Source organism: Sitophilus oryzae, unplaced genomic scaffold (genome assembly GCF_002938485.1).
Source record: "Sitophilus oryzae breed Bouriz unplaced genomic scaffold, Soryzae_2.0 scaffold_1373_pilon_pilon, whole genome shotgun sequence".
Classification (NCBI taxonomy): Eukaryota; Metazoa; Arthropoda; class Insecta; order Coleoptera; family Curculionidae; genus Sitophilus; species Sitophilus oryzae.
This window is the reverse complement of record NW_022146030.1, coordinates 90,177-110,614: the sequence shown is the minus strand read 5'-3', so window position 1 is coordinate 110,614 and position 20,438 is coordinate 90,177. Positions and strand designations below refer to the sequence as shown.

The 20,438-nt window shown below is 29.1% G+C and overlaps 2 protein-coding genes and 1 long non-coding RNA gene across 3 annotated transcripts; 1 reads left to right on the top strand and 2 right to left on the bottom strand.

The window, feature by feature from the left end:
- Positions 1-2,168: 2,168 nt before the first annotated feature.
- Positions 2,169-3,228, bottom strand: LOC115875340. The gene is made up of 5 exons (XM_030890764.1): positions 3,169-3,228; positions 3,050-3,110; positions 2,904-2,966; positions 2,515-2,658; positions 2,169-2,310 (listed from the first exon to the last, which is right to left on the bottom strand). Exons 1-5 carry the CDS (start codon positions 3,215-3,217, stop codon positions 2,169-2,171), a joined length of 459 nt encoding a protein of 152 aa, XP_030746624.1. The 5' UTR covers positions 3,218-3,228.
- A 2,876-nt stretch (positions 3,229-6,104) lies between these two features.
- Positions 6,105-7,751, bottom strand: LOC115875326. Its single transcript, XR_004048997.1, has 2 exons — positions 7,392-7,751; positions 6,105-6,241 (listed from the first exon to the last, which is right to left on the bottom strand). It is a non-coding gene; the product is annotated as an uncharacterized LOC115875326 (long non-coding RNA).
- A 4,837-nt stretch (positions 7,752-12,588) lies between these two features.
- On the top strand, positions 12,589-14,262 carry LOC115875339. The gene is made up of 4 exons (XM_030890763.1): positions 12,589-12,777; positions 12,837-13,076; positions 13,740-13,985; positions 14,252-14,262. Exons 1-4 carry the CDS (start codon positions 12,609-12,611, stop codon positions 14,260-14,262), a joined length of 666 nt encoding a protein of 221 aa, XP_030746623.1. The 5' UTR covers positions 12,589-12,608.
- The last annotated feature ends 6,176 nt before the right edge of the window (positions 14,263-20,438 follow it).

Genomic DNA, 20,438 nt, shown 5'->3' with positions numbered 1-20,438 from the left:
CTATTTTACTGACTAATAAAAAAAGATACTTTCTGAAACATGCCTGCCTAATATTTATTATTTAAATAAAAAATATAGATTTTGTTATTGGGAATATAAAACAACTTTTAAAGTAGATGTTAATATACACTTGTCTAACTATGTTATATGTCATATTATTTAAAACACAGGTACTTACTTTTGATGTGCTTCAATAGCTGAGCTCAATATATCATAATTAATTTTATGCATTTCAGATTCAGGAGCTGTGACTGTTGATTCGGATGATGTTCTAGATAATGTTATTACTTGACTGAGTTCATTCTGTATATCCCTAAAAATTTAAACTATTTTACTGACTAATAAAAAAAAGATAAATACTGAGATGAACCGCCTATTTAAAAATAGACATATTTCTTTAAATCTAAAATATTCAGTTTTAAGACACTCTGTATACATAAATAAAATTATTGATTTTTAAAATATTATTCGCAAAAGTAGGGAGAGGGAAAGAGGCGACGACCAGAGATGATAGTTGTAAGAGGATGAGCTTTGAGACTACGATTCGAGACGCATTAATGTTATTTTTGGTTCTTGAGTTTTGTGACAAAGAATGTTATTAAAGGTAAAGTAAATATTTTCTCATTATTTAACTAATGTTAACTAAAGCATATATTTTATTTTTGTTCTAATATTCTGTATTAAAGTTTTTCCTTGTTTATTTCATCTGAGAATTATATCATATAACATGTGTATGTATTTAATGGAATCTATTTATGCTGTAAATAATTTCAGTTTAAAAGTAATCTAAATACAATAATGTGCTGTCCAGTCGTGTCGATGTTTGTGGTTCCGAGGTGAGAACAAGGGCCTTGTTGAATGTACTAATACTTTTCGACCGTGACTGGGCAAATATCTTAGCTCGCAGAGGGCAACTAAAAGCAATAAATATAATATTAAGATATTTACACCAAACATCCAACTTTAGCTTCGAGATCCGAAACCAGGACCTTAGTACCTGCAGGCGGCGACCTGCTAACTAACCAAACACTCTTCAGTTTTGAATGATATAAATGTGGCATGTTTTGAATGTACAAAACTACAAACCTTGGTATGAGGACAGCTTCTATATTATTATTATTTCTCTTTTATTAAAGTTAAGGACAGCATAGTTAGAGTCTCTGGAATAGTGATCATGGTTTTCTCTGCGTGCTCTTTTACATGTGAATTCCAGGCAGAGTACGGCACTCTTTTCATTTCATTTAATAAAATAAGTAGGGCTATTTACAAATTTAGCGTTTTATTTACATAACCTATTCTCCTCAAATTTCCCAAAATATTGTTTCTGTCGAGGCGCATCCGAGGTAATCATAATAAAAAAAAATTAACACAACGTAGGTTCCTTTCTTTCATTTAAATTGTTTGTTATACAGTTGGCCATAAATATTACCTCTTCAACTTTGTTGACGAATTTGGGTTGTTACACTACAATACTTTCTCAAACATGCCTGCCAATTATTGATTATTTAAATAAAAAAAATCTGTCTTTTTTAACTCAGATTTTTCTTATTGGGGATATAATACAACTTTTAAAGTAGATGTTAATATGAACTTGTCTAACTACTTCATATTTAAAACACAGGTACTTACTTTTGATGTGCTTCATTAGCTGAGCTCAATGTAATGTCATAATTAATTTTATGAATTTCAGTTTCAGGAGCTGTAATTGTTGATGAAGATGACGTTCTAGATAATGGTATTATATTAATTTCACTGGGTTCATTCTGAATATCCCTAAAAATTTAAACTATTTTACTGACTAATAAAAAGATAAATACTTTTGATTTTAAACATGCCTGTCTTATAAAAGATTATTTAAATTAAAATATGTACTGTTATACATATAACTCAGATTTCTCCTTATTGGTGATATAATACAGAAGAAGGAAAGTAGATGTTAATATAAATATCTAACTACTTCATAATATATTACCTCTTCAACTTTGTTGACGAATTTGGGTTGTTACACTACAATACTTTCTCAAACATGCCTGCCAATTATTGATTATTTAAATAAAAAAAATCTGTCTTTTTTAACTCAGATTTTTCTTATTGGGGATATAATACAACTTTTAAAGTAGATGTTAATATGAACTTGTCTAACTACTTCATATTTAAAACACAGGTACTTACTTTTGATGTGCTTCATTAGCTGAGCTCAATGTAATGTCATAATTAATTTTATGCATTTCAGATTCAGGAGCTGTGACTGTTGATTCGGATGATGTTCTAGATAATGTTATTACTTGACTGAGTTCATTCTGTATATCCCTAAAAATTTAAACTATTTTACTGACTAATAAAAAAAAGATAAATACTTTCTCAAACATGCCTGCCATTTATTGATTATTTAAATAAAAAAAAATCTGTCTTTTTTAACTCAGATTTTTCTTATTGGGGATATAATACAACTTTTAAAGTAGATGTTAATATAAACTTGTCTAACTACTTCATATTTAAAACACAGGTACTTACTTTTGATGTGCTTCATTAGCTGAGCTCAATGTAATGTCATAATTAATTTTATGAATTTCAGTTTCAGGAGCTGTAATTGTTGATGAAGATGACGTTCTAGATAATGGTATTATATTAATTTCACCGGGTTCATTCTCTATATTCCTAAAAATTTAAACTATTTTACTGACTAAAAATAGATAAATACTTTTGATTTTAAAAAATTATGTCTTATAAAAGCTTTTTTAAATTATTATATGTACTGTTATACATATAAATAATGTTTCTGCCTTAGTGGTGAAAAACCCAGAAGAAGGAAAAACCTGTCAAGATATTATATATATGCTATAAAACAATAGGTATTTTGCAATAAAAATAATTAAAATATCTTACAATAAATATACACTTACATTTTTGATGGACCTGGTATGCTAATAATATTATGTTCCTTATCATACTTCTCTGCTGAGGAGCTAATAAAAAAAAGAACTTAATTATTGGAAGAAAATAAAATGAAGACAATTGATTTAAATAAGTCCTAAATAAAATTATTTACCTTGGTTTTGATGCAGATTTCCCAGAAGGATGTGGAAACACTTGATGTATCCGAGCTAAAACTAAAATATTATTTATATAAGATAGGTACATAAAATGTTAAGCTACAAAATGTTTTACCTATATTGTGATGGAATAAATGGCGACTTAAATGGCTGTGGAAGTGCATCGGTTATTAAATATTTCCTTCCATTTCTTATATAAAAATCAGATATTTTAAAGTGATTAGAGCAAACTAATGCACGGTTTGGTATTTTTAATAGTGTTCTTTCACTCAATCCCAGCAGAGAAATCCATAAAAAAATTTCTCATCATCCTTTGGAAATTTGAAATAACAATTTATCTTGGTAATACAAAACGTAAATATCTAGATTAAGATCTAGATATTATTTTTAACCATAAACATACCAATTCATTTATATTCATAATTAAATTCAAATATCATAAAATTTGGATTGTAAACAAAATATATACATTATTTTTTATGATGTTTATTATATTATAAATTTACAAATATAATATTAAACATAATAAAAATTAATATACGAGCCACTGACAAAATGGCGGCTTTATTTACTTACCGATGAAATGACAGTTGAGGATGTAATTTCTTAAATTTATCACACACTTCGCACTTTATACCCATTTTGAAGGCGAATTTTAGTCCTTTAAATAAAATATAACAATAATACACTAAAAACACAAAAAAAACACTAGGAAAAATATAAAAACACTCGAAAAAAAAACAGAAATAAACAAAAACACAACACGAGAATTGACAGTATTTGACACTGCTGACACGTCTACCTCTCCTACAATTTAGAAATACCCTTGTTTATATATTAATAGTTAGTCAATGTGCCTGTATAAGTCGATGCTGCCAACTGGTGGCAGAAATTAAAACGTAAAAAGGGGCGGAGACTATTGAATTTGGCAAAGAAGTAGGGACTAGGAATTCTTCGAATTTAATTCTCGGTAAAGAATAAAATATCTTATCTGATTCGAACCGAATTTATACCTCAAAGCGTTATTTACATTTTTTATTTTGGACATGGATTTATATTTATTTTGATTTTCATAGCCACTTGTTGGATACTAAAGTATTATATTAGGTATATAAATATTTTATTTTTAGATGGATAATTAAAGAATATAATATGAAACTATACCTACCTACGTCTGTAACTTTGTAAAAAGTGTGGCGAATTTAACATAATGTTTTTTTTACATGTAACATCCTATTTTATTTTAGATTCTGCGTAAAATTCTATTACTTTTTTTACGTATATTTCTTGAATAATGGTGTAACCTAAAACTAGTTTTGTAATATTTCAATTTGTTGATGAAGAAAAAATATTAGATATTTATATGTAGATATTTAAGGTAGAGCTACAGGGTGTTTAATATATGTTTTTGAAATTCGACTACGTATTTAAAATAGAAAAATATCTGCAGATTCTTTCAATGACGCAGCCTATACTGAGTGTTTTTTCAAAAGCGATTCACCTCCTATAACTTTTTATTTTTTCAGATAAAAAAATTAAATTCAGGGTTTACCAAATTCGGAATGTTAGTAGGTAAGTATATGACATAAATCGAGATTGATTCGTATTCCGTTAGTTTCGGTCACTTCCTGTTTCACCGGAAATGTATACGAGTACAACATTTGATTTTTAAATGGTACCCTCGGTATTTTTTATACTTTATTTGATAGAAAATGACATTCTGAATAGAATGACATATATCATATGTCAACTTTTGACATTTTCAATTAAAAAAAATAGCATTTTAAAATTCAATCTAGTGTCATGGCTGTGTTAAAACCATTAATTTTTAATCAAGGAGCTTCGGAAAAATTGATTTGATCGTCTAATATTTTTGTGTCTTTTCCTTTTTGGTACCTGGTAAATAGGTAATTTGGTACCACACACTTCGTATATCGAGTCAAACTGTCGTTACCTTTACCACCGGTTACATGTTGTTTTTTATCATGGCACTCTAGATTGTAATTTAAAATACAATTTTTTAAGTAAATATGTCAAAAGTTGACATTAAATTATTCTATTCACAATGCCATATTCTGTCAAATAAAGTAAAAAAATACCGACGGTACCATTTAAAAACCAAGTTGTAGTCATTTCCGGTGAAACAAGAAATAACCGAAACTAATTGAATACGTCAATCAAGCCACTTTTGAAAAACACCCGGTATATTATATTTTTTTCTGATAGATTTTACAAAATTCTTCAATTTCTATTAATAATGTCATATAACTATATAAATTACTTTAATGCTTAATAATAAATAATTTTTGTTTTGTCATGGCAAAACTTGTTATAGTGTAAATGAAGTAAAAGAAGGATAAAAATTGAAAAATTCAGAACAGATTGCAAGCTGTATAGAGTATAGATGTACTTAATATACTTTCTTAACAAATGTTGAAAGGTTTTGTAAAAGCACTAGAAAAAATAATAATATATAGGATCAGCCAAAAAAAACTGTTTGAACACAGTGTAGCATCTAACTCCAAGTATTTTTACATATATCTTTTTCTTCACCTCTGTAAAACACTCCTACCAAATTTGTGTAGCCCAACTTCGGAAACAACTGACAATTATGTAACATAGGAATAATTTTATTTTGCAAATACTAACGTTATTTATAAAAAAAAAGTTATAGAATTTTAGGCAGAATCGAAAATAAAATAAAAGTTATAAATAAGAGTTTTTTTGCATTAAAAAACATGTTACATTATATCCGCCACATTTTTTGAAGCACCCATTATACTCAAAAATAATATTTGAACTGTGTCTCTTAAGATTCTCTATACCCTTTTTTTGAATTCCCAAAACAAGCGAGATAATTAACTTTATGTACTTCCTGATATCTCATTTTATAATATTTCGGAAGAATCAATCAGGTATCTTATTTTTATAATTATTAGAAATAAATCGGATTTAAAGGATAAGGGAAATGAATATCGATGTCATATATTTGTACGTAAACAAATAGACGCCTTTTTTTTTCGCTCATACCGTATAAGAAAACAAATTTAATAAAACAAACGCATTTATTAATATATGTATATAGATTTACATGGTATGAAAAATTCGCATTATAATCTCTGAAGGTCCTACCATGGTCCCACCAATGGTTGGTTAAAGTGGCGAGTACGACCACTTAGCAGTCACACCTATAATAATTTAATAAAATATGAATATAATAAAAAAAGGAAAGAATAAAACTTATTTCTTTTAGATTTTTTAAAAGCGAGTTATATGTGTTAAGTGGTTTTTGATTATTTTAGACTAATTTTTTTAGACATATGATTATTTTAGACCAAATTGTCTGCCCACTCAAACGTCTTTCAAAATTATAATGTAGGAAATTCTTAATATGTTTTAATTGGGAATACTTTTAGAAAGTTTCATTTTCACCAAACAAAACTACGTATGTATAATAAATTGCAGTATAATCAACTATAATGCATGATATATACTGGTGGCGTCAAAACTAGATGTAGGGTTTTTGGTTTGGTTGTTCGTTTTTTAATATAAAGAAAATTTAATCATATAAATAATTTAGGAATTTAGCATATTTTTATATAATTATATGAAGAGAACATTACCTTAAATTAGTTCCAGTAAAAACTTCCATATTACTTATTTTTAACTTAGAAAGGGCTTTAAATATATATTTTATTATATAAACAAAAAAATTTATTATTTAATCCAAAAATGGTCAAAATGAACTCTATACGATTACGACGTTATAGTATTTTCTGGAATGACCATTTTTTGACAAATTCACCAAGAAAAAATAAAAAATATAGCCTTTCTTTTGACAAACTATACAACTCTAAAGTAAATATGTATTTAAATCTATGAATCATCCTGTATATCTATAAAAATACCTCCCTGTCAAATTTACGCTACTTTTGCATGCAAGCATACCTATTTTACAAAAATATGATTTGAGTGAAAATATAAAATAGGAAATCTGATATGAAGCTTTATCTAAACACAGGGTTGAGTGTAGATAAACAATATTTTACGTTATTAATTAAGAAAAATTATAAAATACACAATATATCTGACAGTTCCAAAAAAGCAAAGTAAGAAATGAAACATAATTTATAGCATAAAATCAGTATTTTTTAAATTTTTAAGTCAACTGGCCATTATCGTTTAATCTATCTATCAATCTATCAAATTTAATGTTTATTATTAAACTTATCTCAGACTCTCTAGAGGTAAAACTCTAAGAAAAAAACGCTAAAACCAAGAGTGATTTAAAACAAATTTATATGAATTTAGAAATAAATATGAACAGTATTTACTCACCTGTAATACAGATGCTTTTTGTTTAATTAAATATGTTTCAAAATATTATCCAACAGGTACAAAATACACATTACACATCACGTAAACACAACACATAAAACTCATAAAATAATAGTTTGTAATCCAAATATTCAAAAATACTGTTTCGTTTCTTCGCGAGGGACGAAAAAATTGATTTTTTTTAATTATTTAGATATGCATTAAGGTATATTTCAACTCAAAAGCTTATAAATAATTATTTTTTAAGACATAACCTAAACGAAACGAAATCAGAAGTCGAGAAAGATAAACAAAACTGCCGAATTTAGAAACGAATATGACTTTTTTTCCTTTTTTCTTGTCACAGTTGAAACAAACAAGGATAAAGTTATTTTCGTAAAATATGCGTGAAACGTGCTAATAAGTAGCCCAATAGATGTGACCTCGCGCCCTTCCAATTTTGAACGATGGGCGGGTTTAACGGATTCCCCTCAAAGAAAATCGTAGGGGAATACAAAAATGCAAAACGGGTAAGGCGCCATCTAGAAGATAGGATTTTACTAAGCCCTCATTGTATATCTATTTATACATAATCAAGGGAAATACTACGAAAACAAATCGATAAATAGGGGAGTACGGCAGCGTTGCCAGATTAAAAATTTATCCCGAAGGCTATTTTAAAATGACGAAATTTATAACATTTCAAGTTTATTTTTCTTGTAATCTTGACTTGAATCTTATTAAGTACTAAATAAAATTATAAATATCGAAATTTTCAAAAGTAGTAAGTTAATTATACTATTCTTTTCTTAAGATTTCCCCAAAGTAAACGTATACAAAATTAAAAATAAACAAAGGCTCTGACAAATCTTCGATAGACTTGGCAACATACCAAACAATAACAATAGGATGTTGGCATTCGCATAAAATCTAAACAGTTCCCCTGTGGATAATACCGCGCTTTAAATTTTGAACTACCGTTAGAGTAATAGTAGTTGCATAAATTGTGTTGTAAATAGTATAAGTTGTGTGTACAGAGTGAGACAAATAAATTCGTTAAGTATTTTATCATGAGTTTAAATAGTGGACACACGGAATCCGTAACAATTGGTGTCGGAAGTGCGATTCAAGAGGATTTTAGGAAGAAATTAAGTGGATTGGAAGATTTTTAGACCGAATTAGAGTATTTTTATGGTTGGTACAAGGGAACAAGCGAAAAAATGGAGGAAGTAAGCAAACTATTGGGCGATTTTATGGAGAATATGAGAAGAGAGAAAGATGAAGAACAGGACCGGCTTGAGAAAATTTTTGAAGATTTGAAAATTCAACGACAACAAGAAAAACAAGAAGAACAAGAAAGACTACGTAAAGATAAGGAAGAGGAAAAATTACAACGACAACAAGAAAAACAAGAAGAACAGGACCGGCTTGGGAAAATTCTGGAAGGCTTAGAGGCGCGTCATCAGAAAGAAAGACAAGAGGAACAGGACCGGATCGAGAAAATTTTACAACGTTTTGAAGTGCGTCGACAAGAAGAAAAACTTGAAGAGCAGGACCGTAGTAGATAGAATATGAGAGATCCTCCTCCTCATTATACTCCTCCTCCTCCTCCTCCTCCCACCACTAATTCTACCCTTTCCCCTACTCCTTTTTATTTCCAATATATTTTGTTATTTATTCTTAAGATTTTCGTTTATATATCTAATTTCAACATCAATAAGAATAATATCTAGTGTAATATTTTATAATAATAATAATATTGATTTAAAATGAGTGATTTAGTAGAAATTCCACTGCAATTATCATATCAACAAACAAATCAAACTGTTCTTAGTGCTCAACGTCAATCTTTTAGTGTGTTAGACTCTCCTCCTAGAGAAGAAGTAGAAAGTTTAACTACTTTAAGAAATGAAAATGTACAAGAAAGTATGAAAGTGCTTTGTGCTATTTGTAATGAAATGATTGATTTCTATGAAAGTTGTATGCCAAATACGTGTTCACACTTCTTTTGTCTAAGTTCTATATTGAAATGGAATGATGTACAATGTGGTTTAAGGATGAAATGTCCAATGTATTGCTCATCATTTTACAATCACATTAAAAAGAGGATTTAATTTCTAAAAAGAAAATGATGCTTATATTTTTATTCAAAATACATATTCTGAATAAAGTATATTTTAATTTATGAAATTTTAGTTTAACGAAAAGTGTAAGTTAAAATATTGTTTATAATTAAATATTGTTTATATAAATTAAAACATTGTTTATGAAACCTAAATAGTCTTTGTATATACCTATTTACCCTATAACTGTGAAGTATCTACTTATAAATATGTATATGTTACTACAAATAACTATTAAACATTTTTACTTTAAAATATTAAATTATGGTTTATTGCAAAATAATAGCATATACCCTTCTAAATTACCACATACTAATAAATAAAAAAATAAATACTTATTACAAATGTTTAACTAAATACTAAATACTATACTAGTATATAAAATTATAAAATTTTAGAAATAGTAACTTAATAACTAATTACTAAACTAAAATATATAATTTCTAATAATAAAATAATCTAATACATACCGAAAAATAAATAAAATAATGCATCCTATATATTACTATATTTCCTTTGAAAAATTCTTCCCATTGCAAATATAGCAACATATAGGATGCATTATAATATATAAATTACTGTTACACGCACCACATCACCACATTTACCACCAATTGTCATATTGTTTACATTGTCTGGTAATAGTTTTGTGGTAAAGTGCCAGGACACATGCTGATGGGAACCGTACGGAATCCCCATCTTATGTCGATAGTAGCACTCACCACATAATCGTACTTCTCGAACAGTACCACTAATAACTGTGTTCAGTGTCACTCTGACATAATGTTGAAACACACAAAACACTCCGGATTCTAAAGCTTGTTGATATTCCGATATACCAATATAGTTTGCCCTAACCGATATATGGGAATCAGATATATCATTGCCTTCACATCCGGAGTCGTTTGAGTCTTCAACATCCTTAGGAGCCAATCCTTCTGCGTTATTAATATCCCGCTGCTCCATAATACTCATTCTTCTTTCCACCGTTTCTTGCTGTCGATTCCAGAAGAATTCATAGTCTTTGGAATAGATCCATTTCTACAAAATTGCAAACACAAAACAAAATAATAAATAAATAGAAAAAATAGTATACACAAAATCATACCTGTGTCGTCTCTCTATACCTCTGTACCACACGTACACAAGTTTTATTCTCGATATATTCATATATTCCAGCAAAGTTATCCATTTATAAGAAAATGAAATGGAACCTTTGAAAAATATTAACTTTGAGAACCAGTTTTTCCACTCCAAAGGTCAATGAACTTTCAAGGAAAATGGTAACTTTCAAGGAAAATGGTGTTTTGGTGTTTAGTAAAAAAAAAAACAAGGGGGGTACAACCCCCCTCCCCGTGCCGCCCTCCCCCCTTGGGTATCAGTTGATCTAGCTTTTTCTATTGATTCAGCTTATTTATAGATTCAGCTTTTTTTATAGATTCAGTTTCTTTTATAGATTCAGCTTTTTGTGTCATTAATAATGAAAGAGAATATCTATATATATAGGAGAATTTCCTATACATTCACCTTTTTCCATATCTTTTACAATTATCTACAAACATCTATTTTTTGTTGATATCATTAAAAAAAAAAGTAGGGAGCAAGTATAAAACCGTTTGCAGTTACAACAGACTGTGTACTTTCAAGAAGTTCTTGAAATAAGTTTATGGTTTCGGTTTTTAGATTTTCGCTTTATTTTGTGTTGTGACTTGTTTGTGCATATTAGGTAAATATTTTTTTAAATCAATCCTGAAAAAAAATAATATTTTACAAATAATTTTGATGAACAATTTTTCTGACCCTCATTTTATTTTTATTTCAGACTTGATAAATACTCAAACTAATAACATGACTACACCTAACATCACTACACCAATTATTAATTTCAATCAAGAATTAGACAATTTCTTGAATGAAATTGATAATAGTGACATTATAAATACAGACAACCTTTTTACACCATTTGAAATGGAAAACTTTGACGATTTAAACAAATTTTTAACAGATGTTAAAAATAGAGACATTGATTTTAACGAAATATTTTTAGAGGAACTTATGAATGACTCCATTTCAAAATTTGAGAAGACGTTAATACAGAATAGTAAATGTAATAATTCTGTTAATAGTGATGAACATAAGGAAATTAATAATTTTGATGATGAACTAAATCTAATAATGCAAGTATTGCAGTATTGATGAGACTCCAAAAATGAGGGTCAGACTAGTTCTTCTCAAAACATTTCTCCTTTTTCACCGGCACACTCTCAAAAAATAGAGTTTAGTTCCGATGAAAAAGGAGAAACGTTTAAGAATAAAATCGAAAATAGTAAACCATCCTTTATTATCAACAAAAAGAAGAAAACTTTGAAAAAGTATTTAAAACCCTTTTCAAAATTAAAAACTCTGAGCTTCGCTCTTGAACAATTTCTTAAAGAAACAAACATAACAAGTGAACATAATGCAGAACTACAATATTTAAAAAAATCTTTCGATAAGTTAGTGGATTCTTTTAATTAAATATTTACATTTTTTTTCATTTATTTTTTTAATTAAATTATATTTATACATTCTTTTTTCCAAACTTAACCTTACATATAACAGAATAAAATTTAATAATAAAACCATAAAATTATTTTACAGTATAAAATTGAAAGATGTTTATTTGTCCATCCTGTAAAAAAACCTTTACTCGTAAAGACAACCTATCTCAATATTTAAAGAGTGCCTGCAACAAATCTTCCTTTCTAAACAGACGGTTGATAAAGTCTACACCTGAAGAAAAAAGTAAGATTTTTTTCATTTTATGTTATAACCTTTTGGAATTAACAAAATAATTGTCTTTATAGAGAAATATTGTGAAGAATGCAAAGAGTCAATATTACAAAATTTATGGTTTGGTCATCTGCGATCTAACACACATAAAAATAATTCTAAAATAATTGAACCACCAGGAGTACAAATTATTAAATCTGCATTCAAAGCACGAATAATAACATATAGATTATCTATGGAGGAGATGATCTTAAATGTTAAAAATTACTTTATAAAATTGGAACAAAAGATTCTTCTTATATTTGAGGATCAATTAAGAAAACATACATGCCTTAAAATTAATATGGAGCTTTTTGGCTATTATTATAATCCAAGTACTGATACACATGATGTAAAATCATTCAACACTCCATTTAAAGTAATTTGTAACAGCAGTGCAACAAAGGATTTAATAGAAGAATTTGTAACAGTTATTGACAATAAGGCAGATGAGTTTGCAGAAAAAGATTCCGGTAAGTGTTTAACTTTAATCTAAAATATATATGTAATTAATTTTTATTTCTGGTTTCAGGATGGATCTTACTTAATTTTATTCATTTGGAAATTAACATCAATAAATTCAATCCTTTGAGAGCATCATCTTTTATTGAACTACCTCCTGAAATAGTACGACGTCAAGCTGTAGTTAACATAAGAAATAACGATGACTACTGCTTCGCATGGTCCATAGTTGCAGCTCTTCATACTCCAACAGGTGTTGACTTTGTTACATCATTATACCCTCATTATTCAACGGTTTTGAACACTGCAGGTATTAACTTTCCAATATCATTAAAAGACATCAAGAAATTTGAAAATCAAAACAATATTTCTATCAACGGTTTAGAAAAATATTATAATAAAATTTCTAATAATGAGGAATATGAAGTAATTGGTCCTCTACATTTCACAAATGCTAAAAAAAATATTCATGTTAATTTATTATTGATAAACGATGATGATGGAAATCTTCATTATTGCTACATTTCCGATCTTTCTAAATTAATTTCTAAACAACTTAGTAAACACAATGGTAGAAAATATTTATGTGAAGGATGTTTGCAATATTTTGATACAGAACAAAAATTACAATACGATAATAGTTATGATTGTGATCATGTTAAAATTAATTTACCTTCTAAAGAACTAGTTAAAGATAAATATGGAAATGTGGCATATGAAAATATATTAAAATTTATAAATTATCAAAATCAAATGGAAGTTCCTTTTGTGATTTATGCAGACTTTGAATGTATTTTAAAACCTTTAAATAATGAAAATGTAGAAGATCCAAATAGTTCATATACTGTAAAAAAATTTGAACATATTCCATACTCTTTTGCATATTATATCAAATGTTCATTTGATGATGCATATTCTAAGTTTGAAAAATATAGAGGTTTGGATAGCGAAAAAGTTTTTATAAATTCTCTAGAACAAGATGCGTTAAATTTATATCACACATTTTTAAAGACTCCTAAGAAAATGAATACTCTAACAGAATTAGAACAAACTACAGATAACAATGCTAAAAACTGTCATATTTGTGATAAGCCACTTTTAGGGGATAAAGTTGCCGATAATTGTCACAAAACGGGCAGCTATAGAGGACCAGCTCATTCTTTGTGTAATATAAACTATAAAATTCCTAATTTTATTCCAGTTATAATGCACAACTTACGTAATTACGACAGCCATCTATTTTTAAAGAATATGTGGTCAAATAAAGAACAACTATCAGTAATTCCCCAAAATAAAGAGAAATATATTTCTTTTGAAAAACACATTCTCTATTTCAAATTTCATTAATTTAATAAATTAAATTAATGAGTTAAAACAAATATATTTATTAATATTAATTTATTATTCCCTTCAGAATGTTTTAATCTTATTATAATTTATACATATTAGTTATAGAGTTATCAAATTATAATTAATTATATATAGGAACAATTTAGATTTCATGTATTTTAGTTTTACATAATTACAAATTAATTATATGTTAAATGAAGACCTTGGGGCAAAAAGGATATAAGCCACAAAATACAAATTCTGAGAAAATTAGATTTAAAAATTTCATTTAAATCCTGAAATCCAGTTATTCTTATTTGGCAAAAAAGGTTTAGTAACTATTTTGTATATTTAGAAGTAAATGTATTTTAGAGAAAAAACTTATCAATAACCTCACAAATTTCTGAAAAAAAATTAAAAAAGAAAAAAAGTGGCATATATCCTTTTAGCCATAAAAACACAACAGATTATTTTTGGATTCTCAATTTTTATTAGTATACATAACGAATCTAAGAACGCTTATTCCAGTCAAACAACCCGAAAAATATTATAATGAAACAAGAAAATATTAAAATTCAAAGTAAAATGCTGGTTTAAGAACAGTACTGTGCTGACATTCAGTCGGTGTCAGTGAGGTCGCTGAAGTTATCCATTTCTTCTACATTGTTAACCAAAGAATGGCCTCCATCTTCTGAAATTCCTGGTATGGCACCAATTTCATTGTAGAAGTCCATGTATATTGGTGGAATATACGGTAAAAGCTGCACAAGATTAGCCAATTTCTTGGAGTTTAATGGAATAGGGTCATTATATTTTTGTTTCAAATTTTGCAAAGTTAAAGATGTAGAGTTTCTTTGGCCTCTCTTTCCGATATTACAAATTTTGAATTCCCCATTAAAGCAATGTTTTACCAGCATTTCATTGGCATTTTCACGTTGAAACTTTACGCAACACAATTTGCTAAAGTTAAGTTTTTCTTTATCATCTGTTAAAGACTTTTTTGTGATTTGAGAGACTAAATCCTTAAACGACAAAACATCTTTCCGATCCAGCTGAACAACTTTAAAAGGATTGGTCCTTTTACAGCTTAAAACTGCGTTATACCAGTCCTGGGGAACGTAAACCGACTTCAGGTAGTGCCTCTTATACTTTTCGATTATTGCAAAATCGCGATCGCTCGGTAAATGGGTATGTCCGACTATAAGATATCTGTGCTCAACAGATTCAAATATTCCGCTTTTAACTAGGTTTTGCCAAAGGCATATTATGGACCAGTTCTTGTTTTGGCCCCCGCAGTTGTCTGAGAAAAGTATAAGTCGCTTTGCCTCACTTCTATTTTCCTTAAAGTGTTTGTACAGGATGCTCGAAATTTCGTCACTGCCCCTTTTGGCTATATTTTCGGACCACATATACATGTAGCCCTTCCCCGTTCCGCAGTCGTGGATACCTAGATTATACACCCACGCTTTTCGTAGGTAAAAGGCAGGACCTACACTAATGTTAGGTACAGGCAAAGCTTGTTGAAGGTCAAAGGAAACTACGCAGACATCTTTAGAAAGTTTTGCATTTTCTGTTTCCTGTTTCAGGTTTTCTTGAAGCGCCGCAGCTCTTCTCAAATGCAATTCCTTTTCTAATAAAACAGCTTTTCTCTGGTCGTCAGGAAGGTTCTCATCCTCAAGTTTAATTTTGTAGATGTCGCATGATTTGCAAGTGTCGCTTTTCGGAAGTTTGAATCCAATATTGTATTTGGTTGAAAAAACTCGTCTATACATATCTTCAGATGCAGGTTCGATTCCTTTTCCTTCACACCACGAGACATAATAATCCTTGTAAAGTGAAGAAATATTTAGATCGTGATCCAAGTACACTTTTTGAGGATTTCTTTTTCGGCTATAATGGGATGTGTACTTCGGAATCGATTCAATGTGTTCTTTAATTGAGTCATACCTTTCTTGAGAAATTTTATTTTTCCTGTTACAGTGCGTACCTCTTTTATCGGAAGACGGAACAGAACAGCCATAACCCATTTGTTTGGAAAGGAGTTGAATTCTCTTTTTTGAGTTTTGTAAGCCATGAACTGCAAGGAATTCTTCTTTACAAATTTTCATGTCGATGCCATTTACTTTAACAAAATAGTGGATATTGAACTTTCTGGAAGAAACCTCCTTTTTACATTTTTTCTTATACGTTCTCTTTTTGGGCACTCCTTTCATTAAAGAAAATAAGTAAATGTTTTGCTTATTATAATCTCCAAGATTCCAAAATGAATTAAATAATTCACTTTCTTTACCCTGTAATAAGTGCCAACACATTTTTTTGCATTTACATGGTTGTCCTATCTCACGTGCTTCGATGTTATCTCCTTTTGAAGTTTTGTAGCAGTGACCAAGATTTCTTTTGATTTTCCTCTTATTTCTCAGTCTTCTTTCTAAGTTTGTTTGCCTCCATCTAGAAGGAGTAGGCTTCTCAGGTGTCGGCAATGTCCCTCTTGAAGTTGAAGGAGTCTCTTCTATACGATTTTCGTTAGTAGTTGCATCTTCAGTAGAACGCTGCGTCTGGGCATGACACATTTTCTGAAAAAAAAAATCGGAAAAATTATCGTAACAATAAGGGTACAAGCCACTACTTGTCAAAATATCTAGGTAAAACAAAGCAAATATCAAATACAGTCTTGAGAAATGATTATTTTTGTAATAATTAGTATGATAGTTATTTTCCAAGTGTTAAAAGCTGGACAATATTCAGCAATATTAAAAAACAAGTTATAAAATTTAAGCCACTTTTTTTGGGTTAAAATGGTACAAGCCGCATATTATTTTGACTTACCGTTTCAGAGTCGTTAGATGATTCACTACTTCCATTTTTACTTTCCACATAATTTTGATCCATTACACTATCGTCTGAATCAAAATCTTCACCCCATTAGTCACTAGAAAAGTAAAAAAAGTCCGATTTACGTTTCGCTGTCCGGATTTTCTTGTCGGCCATGTTGTTTTTATGGTGGCTTGTACCGATTTTGACATAAAAATTGTCAAAAAAATTTTTAGAGCAAGAAAGGCATCTTGCGACACTGGCGCCATCTTTTATAGAATTAGCCTAAAGTCAGATCTGCAGCTAAAAAGAAGATTTCTACATACAGAACTGCAATAAAATGTATTTTTAAAATTATGTGGCTTATATCCTGTTTGCCCCAAGGTCTTCAAATGGTAATAACCTATTTAGAATGTAGTGACTAATATAATTATTTTATATGGTAGATAAGTTTTTATTTTAATTAAAAATATACTTTTGTATGGGATAATGCATTTTAATGAAAAATATACCTACTTATAAATACATGTTTTGACAATATTTCATTTCTTATTAACCCTTCTTAAGATGTGTTTGGAAAGTTTTGATAAAGATATTGATGATGTTACTTATAAAACCAATGAAAATCGACTTTCTGTAATCGGGAGATTAATATATTTAACAGAAATTGATATTTTAAATATAATTCTAACAAACAATGTCTTCTCTCGGCCGAAATCAACAATCTCTGACATTCAACTGTTTCCAAAGCCTACTACTCCGCTACTCGCAAACATCAGCGGACACGGGGTACAGGCACGGCGTGAAAATGACTGTCTATCATAAGGATCATAGGCGTCGATAACATTCGGCCATTCCTGACTTATGAGTGTCCTCACTCCTCTGAATCACACTAAAAGGATATAAATATCAGAACCTTTTAAAATGGCATTTTTAAATGCTGAAATAAAAATATTTATTAGCTTGTTTGCTGAGCTATATCTTTATCAGCTAATTGCTACCATTGTTACATCACACTAAAAGGACAAAAATAATGAGAATCGTTTTTAAAGGCAAACATTTTTAAATGCTGAAATAAAAATATATGTTAGATTGATTGCTGCTGATACTAGACAATTGATACAAAACCAATTGCCAAAACCTTATCAGCCAATTGTTACCATTATTACAACACACTAAAAGGAGAAACATAATCAGAATCGTTTAAAGGACATTTTTTAAATGCTGAAATAAAAATATATGTTAGATTGTTTGCTGCTGATATTGAACAATTGATACAAAACCAATTGACAAAACCTTATCAGCTAATTGTTACCATTGTTACATCACTCTAAAAGGAGAAACATAATCAGAATCGTTTAAAGGACATTTTTTAAAAGCTGAAATAAAAATATATGTTAGATTGATCACTGCTCATACTGGAGCTACGTCTTATTTGCTACTTAAATAAATAAAAATAAAATGTCGTAACTCACTCAGAAACAATACTCAAAAACTCATGATGGACAAATAAATTATTCAGGGACTAAAGAAAATTTCAAAAGGTAAAATAAACGAATTACTTATTATATATTGGTGTTACACGCAATCTGCAGCTTGCGTGCAACAAAATAAAGTTAAATTTCAACTCTAAAATCTTAAACCTAAATTCTAAAATCTAAATCTAAACTCTAAAATGTAAATTGTAAAATCTAAATCTAACTATGGGCCCACGCCTATTCCAGCCACTGGAAAAGAGAGCAATCCGGGTCGAACTAACCAGACCGAATACCGGGACTCATCCCTATTCGCAAGTCTTGTCCGCCCTACTCACAAAGCGCCCAGGTGGTAAACTCATACCTTAGCAACCACCACACGCCTTTTCCAGCTATCATACTAACGTATACCTTGAAAAAGAGAGTACCGGGTAGAACTAACCCTACTCCTTTTTCCAATCCTAATACACGTTTGAATCTACCATAACCAAATCCATAGCTTGCCAAACCTAGCTATTCCACAGTACTTGTTTTGTGACCTTGCATGCCATCCTAGGATGTTTCTAACTGCATATCATCCAATCCCCAGCTGCTTAGAAATTCAAATGAACCTGTCTACCTTGGAGATTGATTGGATCATATTAGCTGTGTCGAATGTGTCGAAGTCATCCTTAGCAGATCTAACGCTGAATATAGTTCGCTACGCATCCAATTTTTCTTTTATTCCACTTGATATTTCGCATAATTCGCTAGTAATTTACGCCGAAAGTCGCTAACGCCGACTTTATCATTTACGCCCGGAGGGATAAACGCAACTTGTCCAGATACGCTCATTTTGCTCCTAGTTCCCACGCAATCCAAACTGAATGTTTGAAAATGGTTTGAAACATTTTCAACCTAGATATCGTAATGCAACTTGTTACACATACTAGAGATTATGCCTCTCTATCTACTTGTCCCATTCCACGTGGATGTCCAACAGTATTTAGGTAATGAGATATGGCTAGTTTATATTGAAAGTATTCGTTTTTTTAGGTAAAAGGGTATCCCTAAATGATTACTTTATTCGGGGTTGTAAAACTCATATATTAACGTCACATAAAGATTTAAGTACATACCTAGGTAGCTTAGTTTATGTATTTTGAATTAAAATAATATAGTACCGCTTTATTTATTTTTGTTTACGCATAATATGAAAAGTGTATGCATTTTATATAAGATTAAGATAATCGGATTTGCTAGTTGTATATTACATTATACATTTTTGTTAACTATATACGTATACATATTTTTACTGAAACAATATGTTATTTCCGAGAATATTTATTTTATGTTGTTCTTTAGTAGTTTGTTTTCAAGATATCTGCAGCGTGTTGTAAAAATTACTATATAATAGTACTCTTGCGCCTAGAATTTTACCCATCTGGACATTTACATTTATTTCTAATTAAAAGAAATTACACTTTTATTAAAAAGTAGCCATGTGTACTTAATAAACGCTTCGTTCTCATCTTCTACAAAATTTTACACAACTATTTTAACACTCACAATGTGTTAATTTATTAAAACACTATTCGAAGGGTTATTTGCTATTAATTATGGCGTATACAAAGATAAAGTTCCTGAAATACTGGCGAAATACCTGAATTAAACTGAAAAACTCTGAAATATAATGAGGTGGTTAGAATTATATTATAATAATTGAAAAACTAATGTAATACTTATAAATTATGTGAATTTTTGATATAATTCTCAAGTGAATTTGCAAAACCTGAAGTTCGGAACCTACTTAATTTTTCTACAACCATATATTTATTCAACTACATAAATAGGTACAAAACAAAATAACTTTCTTAAAGACTACGTTAAAAACAGCATCTTAAAATGAATTTTCAAATATTAGATCGAAACTGCGTGTATACTAGAAGGATTATGAGGTGTCTATAATAAATTAATATTCCTTAATAAACGTTTGATTTCATAAATGTTCAACTTTAAATTTTACATATCTACTATTTCTCTCTTGTGTTTCTAATCACTAAAGATAATTACCAAGT